At 41.7% G+C, this 17020-nt stretch overlaps 2 protein-coding genes across 2 annotated transcripts in view; one reads left to right on the forward strand and one right to left on the reverse strand.

Moving 5' to 3' along the window:
• The first annotated feature begins 1309 nt into the window (after nucleotides 1-1309).
• On the forward strand, nucleotides 1310-12226 carry LOC109484987 (prokineticin receptor 2-like). Its single transcript, XM_019788361.1, has 6 exons — nucleotides 1310-1616; nucleotides 2195-2259; nucleotides 3291-3397; nucleotides 10110-10272; nucleotides 11198-11341; nucleotides 11741-12226. The coding sequence occupies exons 1-6, from the start codon at nucleotides 1310-1312 to the stop codon at nucleotides 12155-12157; spliced, it is 1203 nt and encodes a 400-aa protein (XP_019643920.1). The 3' UTR covers nucleotides 12158-12226.
• A 679-nt stretch (nucleotides 12227-12905) lies between these two features.
• Nucleotides 12906-17020, reverse strand: part of LOC109485055 (glycine-rich RNA-binding protein GRP2A-like) — a 9714-nt gene continuing 5599 nt past the window's right edge. The window contains 3 exon segments of the mRNA XM_019788453.1: nucleotides 12906-14748; nucleotides 16011-16043; nucleotides 16973-17020. The exon segment at nucleotides 16973-17020 is cut by the window's right edge and continues 22 nt beyond it. Of these exon segments, the coding sequence (XP_019644012.1) occupies nucleotides 14734-14748; nucleotides 16011-16043; nucleotides 16973-17020 (96 nt within the window). The 3' untranslated portion in view covers nucleotides 12906-14733.

Raw genomic sequence — 17020 nt, forward strand, 5'->3', positions numbered from 1 at the left:
CTAACCAAGTAACAATTCTGCCGACACTGTTTCTGAAGATATGGGTGCCAATGAGGGTTATCTGGAAACTGAAAAGATACAATACACGAGGAGAATTCAGATAATAAGATAAAGGATGGGAAGCTAAGGTTTATTCCTCAATAGTTTAGTGGGATGAAGTATTTTGAGATGTGTAATGGAAGCCATCAGGGCGTACCAACCTTCTCTCGACCGAGACGGGGGGCGGCATAGACTTCCAACATAGACTTTGACCCATCGCTGACGTAACACGTGCATAGAGTCAAGTGCTCTTAGGGCTTGGGTCAAAAATATGTAAAAAAGGGAGTCAGTTGGTCATTCCAGTGAGTCTTTTTTCTAGCTGGAGAACAGTTTGATTGCTCTGCATTGCGTGATAAAACTAGATAAACTAGAGAAGTAACATTTGCAAAGCAGATGCATAATGTTTACCTTCGGACAGGGTCTGCTCTGTTAATTCTTACTCAAACACATTCACATACATGTATATTAGTATATGGTGACAGGAGCACAGCAGACCATGAAATTGTAACATTATGTAACCCAACACCAGTCACCATGGTGACAGACGTCAACAAATCATGTCATTGGTCAGGTCATAGGTCACTGTTTGGAGAAGAAGAAACCGAGTAAAAACAATATGTTTTCCTTCGGTAAACATAAGAAATGAAGTATATGTAAAGCTGTAAGCAACGACTGGAAAATGTTGGAGAGAGAAAACTTCAAACTTGTTTCTCGTTCTTTCAGGTCTATCCAACACGTAGGAATCCCCGCCTCTGAGTTGATTACGAGCGTACTTCGTGAAGACGTGACGTGGTCCAGCGACGGTTCTAATAATTGCTGTCCCTACGGCCGCTACAGAGGGATTTACGTGGTTCTAATTCACCTCAAAATCACCGACTATTTCCGCCTGACGACGGAGGTTTTAATCATTAAGTTTTCCTCTTTCGACGCTTAGTCTGAAGTTTCTAATCCTGCGAGAGGAGCAGAGCGTCTGTAAGGCTGCCGCTGAATTATCGGGGCGTCGGACTTAATCGTCCTGAAAATCGATTTCTACGATTGAAGTAGCTGCTCTCCGTGTGGTTCATTTTACAGACTGACGCTGTACTTGGTTACCAAGAGGAAGAAGAGGACATATTGCGAACATTTGACGTAAATTTTCTCCAACAAAGAAGAAAGAAGTGGCCTGACAACGGAGGCAACACACTACAAAAACCTAGAGAATCGAAGCCACCCTTGTTACCAGCTTGGATATATCTATAGAATAAAGACAAGAGACTAAAAGAGACCTAAAATGGCGTTGAACTCTTCTGTATATCTCTCCTATCTCTCAAACCTTACCGACTATTCCTACGACTACTCAGAGGACATTCATAACGATTACCTGTCCTTCATTAAGGACACAAACAGAACGTTTGAAGTCGATTTCGTCAACGACACCTTGCCTCCGGAGGGTAAAGACATCCCAGCCCGCGTGACGTTAGCCTTCGTGTATTTCCTGATCCTGTTGGTATGTGGGGTGGGGAATGCGCTGCTACTTTTAGTCCTGTACAAGTATCAGCAGACCAGAGGTTCGACCAATCTCCTGATCGCCAATCTCGGTAGGTGACACGTAATCAAACACTGTTTATTTATTATAGGGAGGTATATGCAAAGGAAACAGACCAAGTGAAAACAGACAAGAAATATGATATTTCAGACTACAGGGAAGCATTTTAGGTATCTGTCGATGTATTTTGGAACTGTATTGTATGATCATGATAAAATACCCGATTGGATTACATCGTAGGATGGATTATTACGGTTGTACGATGTAACTCACCCCGGTATTACACAATGGTTTATGTTTCATACCATGGTTACACAGTACACATCCCTGGCTACCTTATACCACATGCTACCACCCAAAGCATGGTGAGTCACAACCGTGTCAATCAACTGAAACTCAATCTCCACCCACCCACTTCCAATCCTCACTGCTGAGGACAAACAGGTGCCACCCAAATCAATACTTCCAGCAAGACAGTAGAGATGGAGATGGAGAAAGCTTTCAGTGCGAAATTCAATTGGCATGTTACAAACAAACTGTGAAGTGTGAAGTTTTGAATTGTTAGAACTATTTCGAGATGCATCTAGATTTGCCATCATGTTTGTAACTCTTCTGGTGTTCTCTCTACAGCGTTGTCAGACCTGATCGTAGCCGTGCTGTGCATTCCCTTCAACATGGATTATTTCGTCTTCAAGGTACGTTTGCTTTTAGTGTCACTTCGATTGATGATCGTCGTTGTTTCCGGATCGCTTGTCACATCGTTGAACTTCAGAAGAACCAGACTGAGAAATTGAATATTTTCTGTCGGCCGTCGGTGTGACTAGGGACGACAGTCGCCATAAAAAATCTGTACGTTGCATTGATTGAAAGATGCACTGCCAAGATGGTCCAACCGTGGCGAGCGTATAGGGCTCTGTCGATGTCACATACAGCATACATACCTTCGCAAAACAATGAGGGTAATCTCCAAGCAGATCTTTTGGTGGCTGCAAAGACAGTATCAAATTGGCAAGTCAGTATTTATGTGACAGACAGTTACCAGCACAAAAAGAGGGCCCGATAAAAACGCATAAAACACGCCAACAATAAGCTAAAACCTAATCCTCTGCTTGGAGAGTACAGTTAGGGTTTGGGGTAGTTGTGCACGTGTCCTGCAACGTTAAACTGCCCTGTTACATAACATGGAGCCTAAGATCAATGTCATGGTTGATTCTTCTCGGAAATTCCACTAATGAATCAAAGCCGTGCCAAATAGACTGCCAGAGGAGGAAGTCAGCAAGAGGAGTACAATTTGCAGCTAGCTAACTTAAAGGATTTCGTACTCCTCTGACTGGCTGGCTAACTCTTTTGGCGTACTATTCAGTCCATTTGGCAAATCTATGCCATTTTCCAGCAACCTGAAGGGCCTGGTAGACGCTATAATACTAGTAGCCCCTTTAACGATCAGGAAAAAACGACCAATTTAGAGAATAACACTCCTGTTAGTTGTTAACCTCCAGGTGTAACCTCCCAAACCCCACTCATTGTAAAAAAAGTGGGGCACCTCGTCTTCAACTACATCCAAAAAGTAAAACCTAAAGAAACTTAGATTGTATTCCGTAGCAGTTCTTATTAGAATAGTCACTTGTTACACTTGTTACCATTGTTAACTTCTCTTTCTATACATTGTTTCTTGTTACCTTTGGACACAAAACTAACTTACTCTCCATGTCTGTTTGTGATGTAGATGCGCGGCTGGACTCACGGCAGTTTCATGTGCGCCACAGTGAACTACGTGCGGATGGTGAGCCTGTACGTGTCCACTAACGCTCTGCTCGTCATCACTGTGGAGAGGTAGGGTTTTCTTTAAAAAATTCTCAAGATGCTCTTCCTGAAAATCCAGGACAAACAAACTAGTTATGCTTACTGATTTTTTTTGGGTTTGCTTATCGCACATTTCTACGTAACGCACTTCTCGTCATCATTTTGGAGAGATGGGGATTTTCTTCCTGAAAAAAACTACAAGACAAACAAACAAACAAACAAACAAAAAACAAACAAACAAACAAACAAACAAACAAACAAACAAACAAACAGAAAATGACAGTAATTTCGAACACTCTAAGCCCAATGGAGTACTTCTCGTTTGTTTCTTAATGAAATGAATTTTTTTTTACTGTGGGTGCACCAGTGTAGGATATAGTACTATTGTGTACGGGTATACAGCATATAAAAGTCAGCTACAGAATTTCAGCCTCAAGTTCTGAAGAAAGACAGCAAGATCTGTTCTAATGTACATGTTGTGCACGTATCACATTTTTTCTGTACCCACACATTTTGGACCTATTCCCAAAACTAAATTACAAGCCCTGCATCACTAAGTGTGACGTAAGAGTACTTAAGAAAGGGTCTAGCCATTGATTTGCTGTAAGTTGAAGACCTGAGAAAGTGTAACTGAGTAATAAGCTAATATATAAGCAATGGCACCTCACTAAACAATATAGATTTTTCATTTGGTCACTTTATGGCAGCACTAGCTCTGCGTGTTGCCCCTTGACACTGTGTGTGTACCTAATACTTAACATGGAAACTGATTATAACTTGACTTTCAAAGTATGTGACTTCTGCTATTCATGTGGTAGAGAGAGATGTGCTCTTTGGTATCGCACAGGGAGACCTTTGTGACACTGTGCGTGTACCTAAAACTTAATACGTGAGCCAATTGGAACATGACTTTCAAAGTCTATGACTTCTACTGTTCTTGCGCTAGACAGATGTGCTATTTGGCAATATCCAAGAAGATCCCTCTGACACTTGTTAAACCAATTAGAAATTGCCTTTGAAAGTCTTTGACTTTTATCATTCTTGTGCAAGTGAGATTTGCCCTTTGGCATCATTTACGAAATAGATAATGCAACGCTAACAGATTTTACTATTCATGTGCTAGAGAGATATGCACTTTGTCATCACACGGGAAGACCTTTGTGACACTATGCGTACGCGTGTACCTAACACCTAATACGTAAACTAATTAGAACATGACTTAAAAGTCTATGACTTCTATCATTCTTGTGCAAGAGAGACATGCCCTATTTGGCATCATTCATGATCAGGAAGTACTAGTAGTCTTATATAATCCTATCGCTAGTTAAAATCAGAACTTGAATTTGAAAGTCTAACACTTCTACTATTCTTGCGCAAGTGGGGCATGCCCTTTGGCATCATTCATGATCAGGAAGTAGTCTTATATAATCCTCACGCTAGTTGAACCAATCAGAACTTGAATTTGAAAGTCTATGACTTCTACTATTTTTAGATCTTGCGCTAGAGATTTGCCCTTTGGCATCATTAGGAAATAGTCTTCACGCTAAGATGATGCAACGCTAACAGACTTTGCACCCAATTTACACCACTGGCTGCGAAGGCTGAGCCACCATTAAGGTAGGCCACGAAGGCAGCCATTAAAAATACACAAAAGGAAGAACGAACCTCTAGACTTTCAAGCCGTCCAAGAAAAATGTGTTACTGCTTTCACGAACGACACAATTACCCTCTAATTTATAGCTGGTTGGGATGTTCAGAATATTCATAGCTAGGCCATAACGTTCCTAACCGACCATGGCGCATACGATATACATGTACTCGGTTGATCGTTCTCTCAACTGCTATATATTTTGTCTCTGTGGTGTTACTTCAAGCCCTATATCAACGTCCTAGGAGATAACTGAGAGCTAAATATAAAGTCAATGCTTCAGCACGAGAAAAGTGGTTGTTGCCTGAAGACTTATTCGTTCCACACGACCTAAGTGCATCCTGAATGGGATCCCAACATCGTTTTTAAACCCCGAGAGGTCGTAATGTAACGTTAAAGAGACGTCATATGATCCAGAATTGAATGGAACTGTTGAATATTCGTCCATGTAATGCCTCCGAGGATTGGACCGGCTACGGTGGCTTGTACTTCGTGTTAAAAGCCCCCGTCACAGTCAGAACCTTCCCCTGACCATCAATTAAGGAAGATTGACTGAGGTTCCGGAGCAGTCTGACCAGATTTACCCCACGCCTACCTTTCTACTGGGATCGAATTTGAGTTAAATTTGAGTCAAATTTGACCCACGAACAAGCCTGAACACCATCCAACCATGTCTAACCTCCGGTTCACACCCAAACGTTTGAAACATGCTGGCGCAGCCAACCTCGCCGAACACCAGCCAACTACAGCCGACCTTGTCCCGACCTAACTTTGGTTGGGGGTAGTTTGGTAGTGTTCGGGGGCCCATATTCCGCTGTGTGACAGGGGCTGAAAAATTCATGAGAGTCTTTACTGGTTGTGTAAAAGAAAACCCCAATATCCGATGATGCAGAATTTATTTCTCGTGTTCGTTGTGCACGCAGCGTTGGGCTAGATTGATAAAAGGATTCCGTTTTTGTAGTCTGTCCAGGGATACCCACCACCAACTTTACAAGAAACCAGTAAAACAGTTTACGTTGAGCATCACTTTTATTTCAGTGTCTACACTCGCACTCTGGCTAAGTAATAGCATTTTTACGATGTATATACGACTGTAATCCCTGCATATAGAGTACATGCACTTTGTACATGAAATGGACATAAATCGACATGAAGAATGCGGCCGTGGTATATATAATGGAAGGATCTCAAAGAAAAGCGTATTATTAGCACATGCCATGGTCATTTTATCATCATGCTCGGTGGCATGACAACGATTGAACTTTGCGTACAGTGCAGATTGTCGCGCAAAATGATGCTGTATTTTAAGGATAACGTGTAGCAGTTTATGGTTTCGGTTCCGTCGACGGAATGTATTGTACAAACGGAGGTCTCCTTTTGTGGAAATGTTTAACAGCTAAAAAGATGAACTCACCGGTGTTTTTGACTGAATGAATCAGTCTTCTTCGGCTATCTGAACCAATCGCTCAGTACACTTGACTTTATGCAGGTGTGACGTCAGCAAAGGGTCAAAGTTTGTTGGAAGTCGATATCGCCCCCCGTCCAGTGCTGACGTCATACACGAATAAAGTCACGTGTCATGGGCAACAGGGTCAGACAGCTGAAGAGGACTGAATGAGTCACTCGAAAATTGTTTTCGAGTTTAAAAACAGTTTGCCTTTTCCACATCTACTTCACAAACTCAGATGAACTTTCGTGTCAGCCCTCTTGTCAGCTCCACACGCTGCTGGTTTATGCCTGATACATGTACCAGTGTTGACAGCCACTCCACAGAGTGCATTCACACAGTCCGTTTGTTAGCGAGCTTTCTAAGCCCTTCTCTTTGCCTCGACAGCAGCTATATTCTCTCAGTTTCTTTACGTTTTTAAAATATACAATGTACTCGTACACGTGCATACCGTGTCGAAATGAGTCTTTGCAACACTCTGTATGAGTCGGCACGAACATCACTATGACAAAATGATGCCCGAAAGCTAAAGAACTCTACAGTCTAAGGCTTTCCATGCAACAACGACGCACTCAGAGTCGTTACGCCAAATATTCACCGACGGATAGAGTAAAGCTGAAACCTCTTCGGGAACGTTATGGATCACATCTCTAATAGATTCAGACAGGCCACGCATTCAAGTACCAGAGTTATCAACCAAGGATTGAGGTGTTCAAGAATTCATTCTTTCCTAGAACTATCGCAGAGTGGAACTCACTGTCACCAAGTATAGTAGGGGCACTGTCAATAGATAGCTTTAAACAATGTCTAGAGCTAGAAGTTCAAGGGTTAGGTGTAACAAGTCGATCGGTGTAATATAGCCAGCTGCCGCCGCGCCGCGTGCCTGCGAAGCTGGTGTGTTACGCCGAAAGGCGGTTATACCGGCTATACAGATACAGATACAGATACAGAAGCCACGGGACTACTGTGTGTGTGTGTGTGTGAGAGAGAGAGTAGTGTACATCGTATGGGCAGCACATCTGGGTATGTAACTAATGTGAGGTATGGGAAATCAAAACGGGTAAGATATTGGCGAGGAAACCGAAAAAGACGACGCGTGATCATGTGTTTATGAGACAGACCGAATAATTAACCAAACTACCACTCATGGAATCCTCTTTTCAGTGCTTTTCTCTTTTTTGGCGACGCCTCAGGGGCAAGTCTAATAGTATACGATGTGCCACCTTAAAGAAAATGTTAGCTATTGCAGATGAATTTCTGTAATGTCCGTCAAAGAAATTATCACTCAACCAACTCGATAGATTTTGACAACTTTCGGACGTTTGACGTAACACCCACTGCTTCAAGTTTTGCCAGTGACTAACAGAATCTGTAGTTAAAAGGATATTTATCAAAATTGAATTGACTCGTAAATGAGGTGAAGTAACAATTTTCTTTAGTATTTTATTACCTGAGCAAAATAAAATCTTACAATACAAACACCACACTCCCACTAGTACAACCTTTGAGCCTTGAAACTCTTTGTGAGAGAAACATTACCATGAGACATTCCTAATACCAGATTTCATTCACTATTACAAAGCATTACCAGTACTACGGTTGCCGTGTTTACTGACGTTTGTTGGTATTACAGGCATGACAGACGCTGGCCGTGAGTTCATGCGCAAACCTTAAGAGGCCTTATCGTAAATGTCGTTAATCCGTCAAGTGTTCGCACATGTGTATCTCGTAATGTCGTTTAAAAAGGCCATGGCCAAGGCGAACTACTCGCAAAAGGGTATGTCTGGCCACACGTATTCGCGTGTCCGCCATCTATAAGCATAGACAACAGAAGGTACCGTTACATGGTATTAGCATGGTTTTAAGAAACTTTAAACTGTTCTCCAACCTTCAGTCAACCGTGACGGGGGACGACATAGACTTCTGACCGACCCATTGCTGACGTCGCACGTTAAAGCATGTGATCATAGCAATAGTCAGAAAGCACACCAGGGGGGTTGAACGTTTTTTCAATGTGTTTCATGAGCGTTTAGTCTCCATTTTACCCAACTTATTTCCATCGTGAGTAATTTCTTTTCAACGTATTCAGACAAGACCTAATACTAAAATCCCCACCCACCAGCCTCAAGTGCAAGGCAACAATGTTGCCCTCGGCATTGCTCTTGACATATGGGGGGTATCTAGTCTCTTATGTTTCTTACCAGACGTGCGTCGGTTGATTTATCAAGATATTATCATCTCAGACTGGGAAAAATCCTTGCTTTGGGGTGTTTCTGCAGATCACTCGACTTTTCAGCGCACTTGCGTGTTGCAAATTTGAACTTTCAAACTGAATCCTGGCTTGGTTTTAAAAAATCATTGTACTTAATGATAACACGCTGCGTATGTTGTGACGGAGCCCTTAAGACCCACCCTTAAGGAGCCCTGAGGTCATGTAAAATTCCCTCTCAATGATCAACGGTTACTCAGAAGCTGTTTGAAGGCTTTGTTTGAGACTTTGTTTATTCATGAAATACTGAAATCAGTCTGCTGGTGGTTGAAGTTTTTCATTGAGGCAACGAGGGTAGAGGTCAGGGTCAGACATAATGTAACAATTTAAAAGGTATAGGTTACATGATTAAAGTCCTATCAAGTCTATAAACATATAGTCGTAATAAATCCATGGAAATGTATCTTTACAAATACATTGTGCGAATGCAAAGAAAAGCAATGATTATAAAAGTTCTTCAGGACTAGTCAAACAAAAATCCAAAGTTACCGAGAAAATACTACACGCAAACTGCCAATTAAAAAGTAGTATTGACGCCTAAAAGACGCTTAAACTTCAGAGCAGACTGTGGGTGTGTGGCTTAGGGATTTGGCTCTAGTTATAATGAGTTAATAAGTATGCCTTAGTTTGACTCCAAGGACAGTGTTGGCCAAAAGCCATGTGCTTAGCATGGTGTAAGTCTGGGTAATCTCCAAGATCTTTATCGGAAAAGTCGAAACCAGTGGACAAGACTCTCCCATTCAAGAGGCCATCAACGTTAATTGGGTCAACTGGGTCAGGAAACCACACACATAAAAGAAGGCCACAATCTTCCCAAATCAATCTCTGCTTAAAGAGAAAGGTAGTATGTTCAGAAAGATTGGTGACCAGCCCCTACATATTGTACTTCAACACCACGGGGCAGGGTATCTGCTTCAGCACCAGTTACTATGATGACAGACGTCTGGTCCAGGCCATTGAGCTTATGTATTTGCATGGACCTTCTACTTCCATGGTATTTGGAGAAGAGGAAGAAGAAACTGAGCAAAAACTATATGTCAGTTTCCTTCTGCGAATGTAAACATGATTATTATGTTTACGAAGGAAAACATATTGTTTTTACTCAGTTTCTTCCTCCTCCTCTTCTGTTCTAAACACTAACCTCTGACCTGGCCAATGACATCCTTTGTTGACGTCTGTCACCATGGTGACTGGTGTTGGGTTACGTAATGTTGCAACATTTCATGGTCTGGTCTGCCCTACTCCTGTCACCATATACTCGTAGTACATGTATGTGAATGTGTTTGAGTAAGAATAACAGGGCAGACCATGTCCGAAGGTAAACATTATGCATTTGCTTTGCAAATGTTACTTTTCTAGTGATTTATCTGTTCTCCAGGTACATAGTGATTGTGCATGAGATCCAGCGGCGAATCAGCAGGAAGGGTGTGTGCATGGTGTCCGGTCTGGTGTGGCTGGTTTCCATGGTGATAGCCGTCCCCTCCGCCATGTACTCCCGGGTCGTGTCCTACGACCACCGAGACGGCGCGATCTGCGGGCAGGTGAGAACGGCAAAGCGCCATCTAGCAGATTCCAAGGGAATGGCAGTCATTGTACATTCTGAAGTTGAACTCAGTCGAAACTCAGCAACACATGCATGTTAACACAAGAAATCAGATATTTCAAACTTCTGAGTACTTTTAGTAGTAGATAGTTACATGTTCAATTGAAATTTTGTTCCAACACAAGGAATTGTTCTCACCTAGAGCTAGCTTTCGACCAGTCACTCTATCTGGTCTTCTTCAGTAGACTGACCAAGTGAGACTTGTCACGTGACTTCTCTGAAGTGTGACGTCAACACTGGGTCAAACTCAACGGTAGCTGGTAGAAGGATGCTTGACTCTGAGACTTACAGAACTTGGCTCCCACCTTTGCGTGGCGACATAAGTACCAGAGACACTAGATCTAAGCACCTGCTGAACCCTATCAAAACTAGAACAAGTAGATATTACAACAGCCCCATCCCGTACATGACCAGACTCTTGAATGAACACTAATACCTATACAAGAACTGTGAACTTGCGAAAATGGTGAATCTTGCCAATGGGTTAATGTAGTTAATGCTAGCCACGTATATTTGTGTAAATGTGTTAACGCAAACTATGACGAAATTAATAGTAAGCCTTCTATATTGTGTTAATGAGTTTCTATATTGTGTTAATGAGTTTCTATATTGAGCTTCAATGAGTACTGTTAGTTTGTAATTTAAGATTTTTTAGCAATTGTACAAGGTATGCAATTCAGCCCGGTGGCTGCAAACTACTTTCAATAAACCATCTATTATTATTATTATTATTAAACGATGTCGCCCCCCGTCACCGCCTATTGAAGAAGACCAAAGTGACTGATTGAAAGCCAAGGTAATCTCTTGTGCTGGGAAAATAATCTAAACTTTAAACCTCACACTGTCTCCTATGTTGTTGTCAGATCTGGCCAGTCTCGCTGGAAAGCACGTCCCAGGGGTACTACGTGTTCGTGGTGGTCGTACAGTTTGTACTTCCGGTCTGCATCATGTGTTTCTGCTACTTCCGGGTCATCTGGAAGGTTTGGCGCAGGCGCTTCCCGGGACAGGTGAGTTTATAATCTTAGAATTTATCTTTGTTAACTTGCTACTTATGTCGTTCCTGAATTGGTGCTAGACCAAAAACAAAAAGTAAAAGAATATTTCTGAACCGGAAATTTCGAACAACTTACCGGTAGATAGCAAAACACTTTCCAGTCCATCTACCTTTGATGGACGTCCCTCGGAATCCCGTGTTTGGGAGAGCCACACCCCACGCACGTTAAAGAACCCACCACACTTATCGAAAAGAGTAGGGGACCTTCCCGGTGTGAGTGGTTCAAACCTTACAGTCTGGTATCAGGGTTGACATCTTTGAAAAGGTAATAGTCACCTGTCATGTCAATCCTTCCACAAATGTGGTAAATCGTCATAAATAAATGAACGGTCCCTTCTCCTCCCCCCTATAGATCTCCAGGGCGCAGCGCCGCACTCACCGCAGGTCCAAGGTTAAGACCATGCGGCTGGTCATCATGCTCCTGACGTTCATCCTGTGCTGGGGGCCTTACTACGCCTACACTATCATCCGGGACTTCTTCCCGGCCCTCAGCCTACAGATGAACAAGACCGTCACCGTTTTCTACGTAGTGGAGGCGGTTGCCATGGTGAACAGCGTCATCAATACGTGCGTATACGTGGCCTTCAACGACAACATCCTCAAGTACATCCGCAAGATGCTGCCCTTCGGGACGGGTGTACAGACATCGATCGTGAGCGAGAGCACCCTACCAAGAGGCAGCCGAACTGCACGTAACCGGCAGACGGTTGTCAGCAGCAGGCGGGGAACCGTCGTTACTGTGAAGAGGGCGAGGACCCAGACTCCATAGTAACGACGTATTCTATTGCCCCTATTTCTAGTGATGATCTGTTTTCTGATCGTCAAACATGTTCAAAAGTCGATATTTCCCATCTAAAGAGCTTTCTACAGTCTTGGAACTTTGGACAACGAGGGTACACGTACATTTGCGTCTACCAGGTTTTGCGAAGTGGCTGGGAAAAATGATAGTGGATAGCACGTCAGGGGAGTTGGTCAGCGAGTACAGTTGGGAGCAGCAAACTGTACTCTTCAGTGGACCAAGTCGTTGGCATGTTATCTGCAATTTGGCCAATTTCTACACTTTTGCAGTCACTTCCCAAAGCCTGGTAGAGGCCACAGGTACATCATTGTAATCGCGGAGAATACCAGCCAAGTCTAAATCTTTCTAAATGTTTTATTGGGGCATACATATGTGTATAGTGGAGGGCGCAGGGTTGTATTTTGGCACACCATAATGTTATCATGGGTAATACGTGTCTCTATAGTGTCTTTTGTGGAGGTTTTGCACAGGAAGCCTAAAATAATGTTCATTTCAAGGATGTTAACCAAGATGTTAATATTGAGCATCCAAAGTTATTGCTTTGTTTTCGAAGTACAATGTATTGCATGTGTTGCACATATTAGAACATAATGTTACTTTAATACGAAATTACGGAAAATGTTAAAGGTGCACATGTATACTTGCTAACTAATAATACACACCAATCTGCCCTGCCTTGTTATTGCACTTGACAAATAAAACTAGGAAATCACAGGAATACCGAAGACTATGTTTTATTCGTGACAATTAAAAATGAAGTGCATAAAAAGAATTACATACATGGACATTGTTTTCATTTTGCCAGTTCGTTCTCAGTGGCACTTCAGTGATGTAGGTTCAACTTGCTTGCTCCTTAAACTACAATTATCATTCAAGTATACTTGATGGTTTTCTCCTTGACTTGGTCACAACAATCATATCCAATATTGTACACTTCTCTGGTCTCAACAAACATTTGATGGAGAGTAAACAAACATTCGATGTAAAAAGATGATGCTATACAAAAATAGACAATTAACCGGCAACTCTGGGGGGTCGATAGCAATTATGATGTACCCGTTGGTATGTACATAAAAAGCAGAATATTGTCATCTCAAAAAAGGCAGTGACTAACTTCCATCCCACATGCAACAGTAGCTTGAAAAGCTATTCCACTTAAAATCTAAGGAGAGTGAGTCTTAGCTCCCCTAGTTTCGATTCTCCTCTACTAAATAGTTCCTGATCTTTCCCAACTTTTCTTTCAGAAAACTGACAGCACCTTTCACTTAATAAATGGAATAGCCGGTACATGGCTGTACGGTCTTACATTTCGTAACTGAAACATACAGTGGCTTAAAAATTATCGAACAATGGAATGCACAATGACCACTTTTCTTCCGCTAACAAAACAGGAGTGGCCTGCGTCAAGCCTGAAATAACATACTATAACACACTGATCAATTCAAGTCACAGCTGCCAACATGTCTTAAGCACTTTTTTCTTTTCTTAACTACAACGATGTCTTCAAGTTGGTAGAAAAGCACTAGAGTAGAACTTCAGTGAACACAGCTTGCATCAGCTTAGATTTCTCGTTACTGCATATAGAAGCTTTTTTTTATCTGTTTCTCAGTACAGGCAAGAATTCTCATCATAAACATGTGAACATAATCTCTCATTTGCACGTATACATTTCAGCCTAACAGTAAACCATTTCGGACTTGGAAAACAGTATCTTATCAGTCTTCTTTACAGGTTCTACTATTGAAAAAAACATCAATGTATGTCTCAGTCTTGTTGTTTTAACTGTTGCTCCAATACAAATTGACATGACCACATTTTGACTCCAATGAGTCTCAAGTATGAACTTAGCATTTCAGTCAACCTCACGAACCATTTAGAACAGAAAAATCACAGGACTTTGATCAGGAAACCAACACTGTCCAAAAGATACCTATTAATTCTGGAGCAACCTGGTCACTTCAGGTCAAATCTTCTTACTGTTCTACCTTAGCCTTACTGTTATAAAAGCAAAATACAAATTAGCACCTCAGCACAACTACATGCAAATTTAGACTAATACTAAGTAATAGTTAGTGTTTTACACATGTTGGTATAGATTTGCAATCTGAATTCTGATATCTCACATATAACAAGGAAAATGTATGGGGATGGCAAAGATTTGCCAACGTTTAACTGGGAATCGAAAGGTGATATTCTTTGACAAAAGTTCCTGTTTTTCTTAGTCACATACTACAATATCGTTGTTGCATACTCCCTACTTATACATATAGAAAACAATTCAAGAATACCTCAAACTACCTCCCAATCAAGTACAGAATTGGGCAAACTAAGATAGCGACAAAGTTTAACATAGTACACAAACACCCTTAAGGGAAGGTGCCAAATGTCTGTTGCTGCATCAGGGTACAGCAAGAGGCATTTGGGACCTTTCACATATGTAGATTATAAGATACACATTGATGCTAGCTGGGTAACCTTGGGTGCTGATAGAGTAAAGAGTGAACTCCTCCCCATCTTCGGCCTGGGGATGTCTCTTCTCTGGCTTCTCAGTACGGCTGGTACTGGAATAAAAAGAGTTGGGAGGAAGATGAGATACCTATCGTATGTCAATAGTGTTGACACCATTTTTTATTGGTATGCACTACTGCAACATGACAAACCTTATGTTATGAGCCATGCTGCCGTCAGCCTTGTCTAATTTCTGGACAAACTGTGAACACGTGGTGGTAGAAGGATTGGAAATGAAGCCTTCAACTGGTCTTGGAGAGGCCCTGAAATGCTGCTGTGTCCAGTTTTGACCATAACAGTTGACAAGGCTGACAACAAAGTGTGGTTAGTGCCATATTTGAATGGGTATTCAGGATGGAATCAGCCAGAACAGAGGGGAGAATGGGAGATGAGGAACCCAAACCGAAAACAACCACCAAGGTGAGTCAGTACCTGTTGACCATGGTTCGGCCCTGCCCTTTGACCTTACGCCCAGGTGAGTGACAAAGTGTGGCAAAAACGTCATGGCAACCATCACCAAGGTAACTACAGTTAGATTCAGAGGCTTACCGTGGAGTTGTCCCTAAAAATATTTGTCAGAAGCTGGTAATAACTTTTGCTTGTGAACTCTACAATTTTGTATTAACAAAATGCTTTTGGAGTCAAACATCACAGCAAAATTTAGACGGCACTTTGAATTTGTTAAACAACTAAATCTTGGTAGTTTTCCAGATGTCCTTCACTACTTAACTAACTTGAAGGAATTGATGTTTTACTCAAAAAGAACAGGACAAAAACCAGGTCAACATTTTGATCACATCTGTGGGGAAGCAGTCTGATCTACAAGAACAAACCACACTTTTTATGAATGGGTTAATCAAAATAAAAAAGAGAAGAATGTTCAGAAGCCAACCAGAGTGCAAAGCTTCACCAGACAAATGAGTTGGATTGAAAAGGGAAACTCAAGGCACACCAATCAAGGCAGAACAATCTTGCAATCTGATGCAAAACATGCTGTGATTATTTTTTTCTGGCACTGCACAAACAGACCGATGGATCACACTCCTTAATTCCCACACGTAAAGCTACAAACAGGTATATTTCTGAGAGAATTTGTGTTAACCTGGATGGAATACTGAAAGCTTGATTTGTGCAAGATGCTTGTCCACACCAATATTATTGATATAACGCAGTCATCAGAAAGTCAAGTTGAAATTCAACCAATCACAAAATCACAAGGCCAAATGTTGGGAAACACTTGCAAGGAAGTTGCTTGGGAGCATGCCTCCGAAAACAAGACTTGGCACTTGTCAGAATATTGGAAGTTTGGGCTTACCCGATGCTGGCGGGACTCGTATCCTGAAGAATCCTGTAGTATCCAAGAGAAAGGTTTTTACTGGTGCTTCTTCTTTTCACATCTTAGGAATTTGAGAGAGCATCCGCTACTTATATATTAACAGAATCAACGGTGGCGTTCTACTTTTCTTGTAATCAGAGAGCAGCATGTATATTTTCGTAAGCTTGAACAGTAGTACATTTTTGTATCTTTCTCCTACAGGCACTAGGAATTTTGTTGGCTACATGTACCTTCCATTTGGATATTTTATCAAAGTTTTATCAAAGGGCTAATGATTTCTATCCATGTATTTCAAATGAATTTAAATGACTTACATAGATCAAGAGAATCTCAAATTACACAAACCGATCACAGTAATTTGATAGCTATTGATCATGCAATGCCTTTTCAAGAGCATCTTCATCCAGTAGACTCTTCTACAAAATTTGGTACTAACATTTTACTGTTGAAAGAAACGTCACTCCCATCCAATTTTGGTTGTGACAAAAATAAACCTGGTTTATATTTCCTACATGATTGCATTTTCAGTTTATGAATGTGCTTTGTTTGTAAAACTGGAGAAGACTGTGATGACATTGTTGCCCCATTCTAAGTTGGTATGTAGAGAATTGTGAAGGAAAGTAAAGCCCCTTAACTGTCAAAGGGCAAACCGTTTGGCCAACAGGTAGCGATACGCTGTTCACTGCACATATCCTTGTAATCTAGGGGATGGAACATGAAGGGGGTTTGACTTTGCACTCCTTGTATGTATGTATGTTAATATTTCGCAGTCAACTTTGCACAAGGAAATTACAAGGACATGTGCACCAAAGTACTTCCGTTATGGCAACCCTAATACACTACAAGTGTATATGCAAAGCTCAGCCTCACCCTTTGCGTGCTTTTGAGGGGAAAGAACATTTTGGTCTGACAAACACTGTTAGCGTTACTGCTTTACTCACATCATTGTAGCCGCGGTTTCCGCCATAGCTGCGACCGCCGCCGTATCC

The sequence above is a fragment of the Branchiostoma belcheri genome, unplaced genomic scaffold (genome assembly GCF_001625305.1).
Source record: "Branchiostoma belcheri isolate BF01 breed outbred unplaced genomic scaffold, Haploidv18h27 scaffold72, whole genome shotgun sequence".
In the NCBI taxonomy this organism is placed as follows: Eukaryota; Metazoa; Chordata; class Leptocardii; order Amphioxiformes; family Branchiostomatidae; genus Branchiostoma; species Branchiostoma belcheri.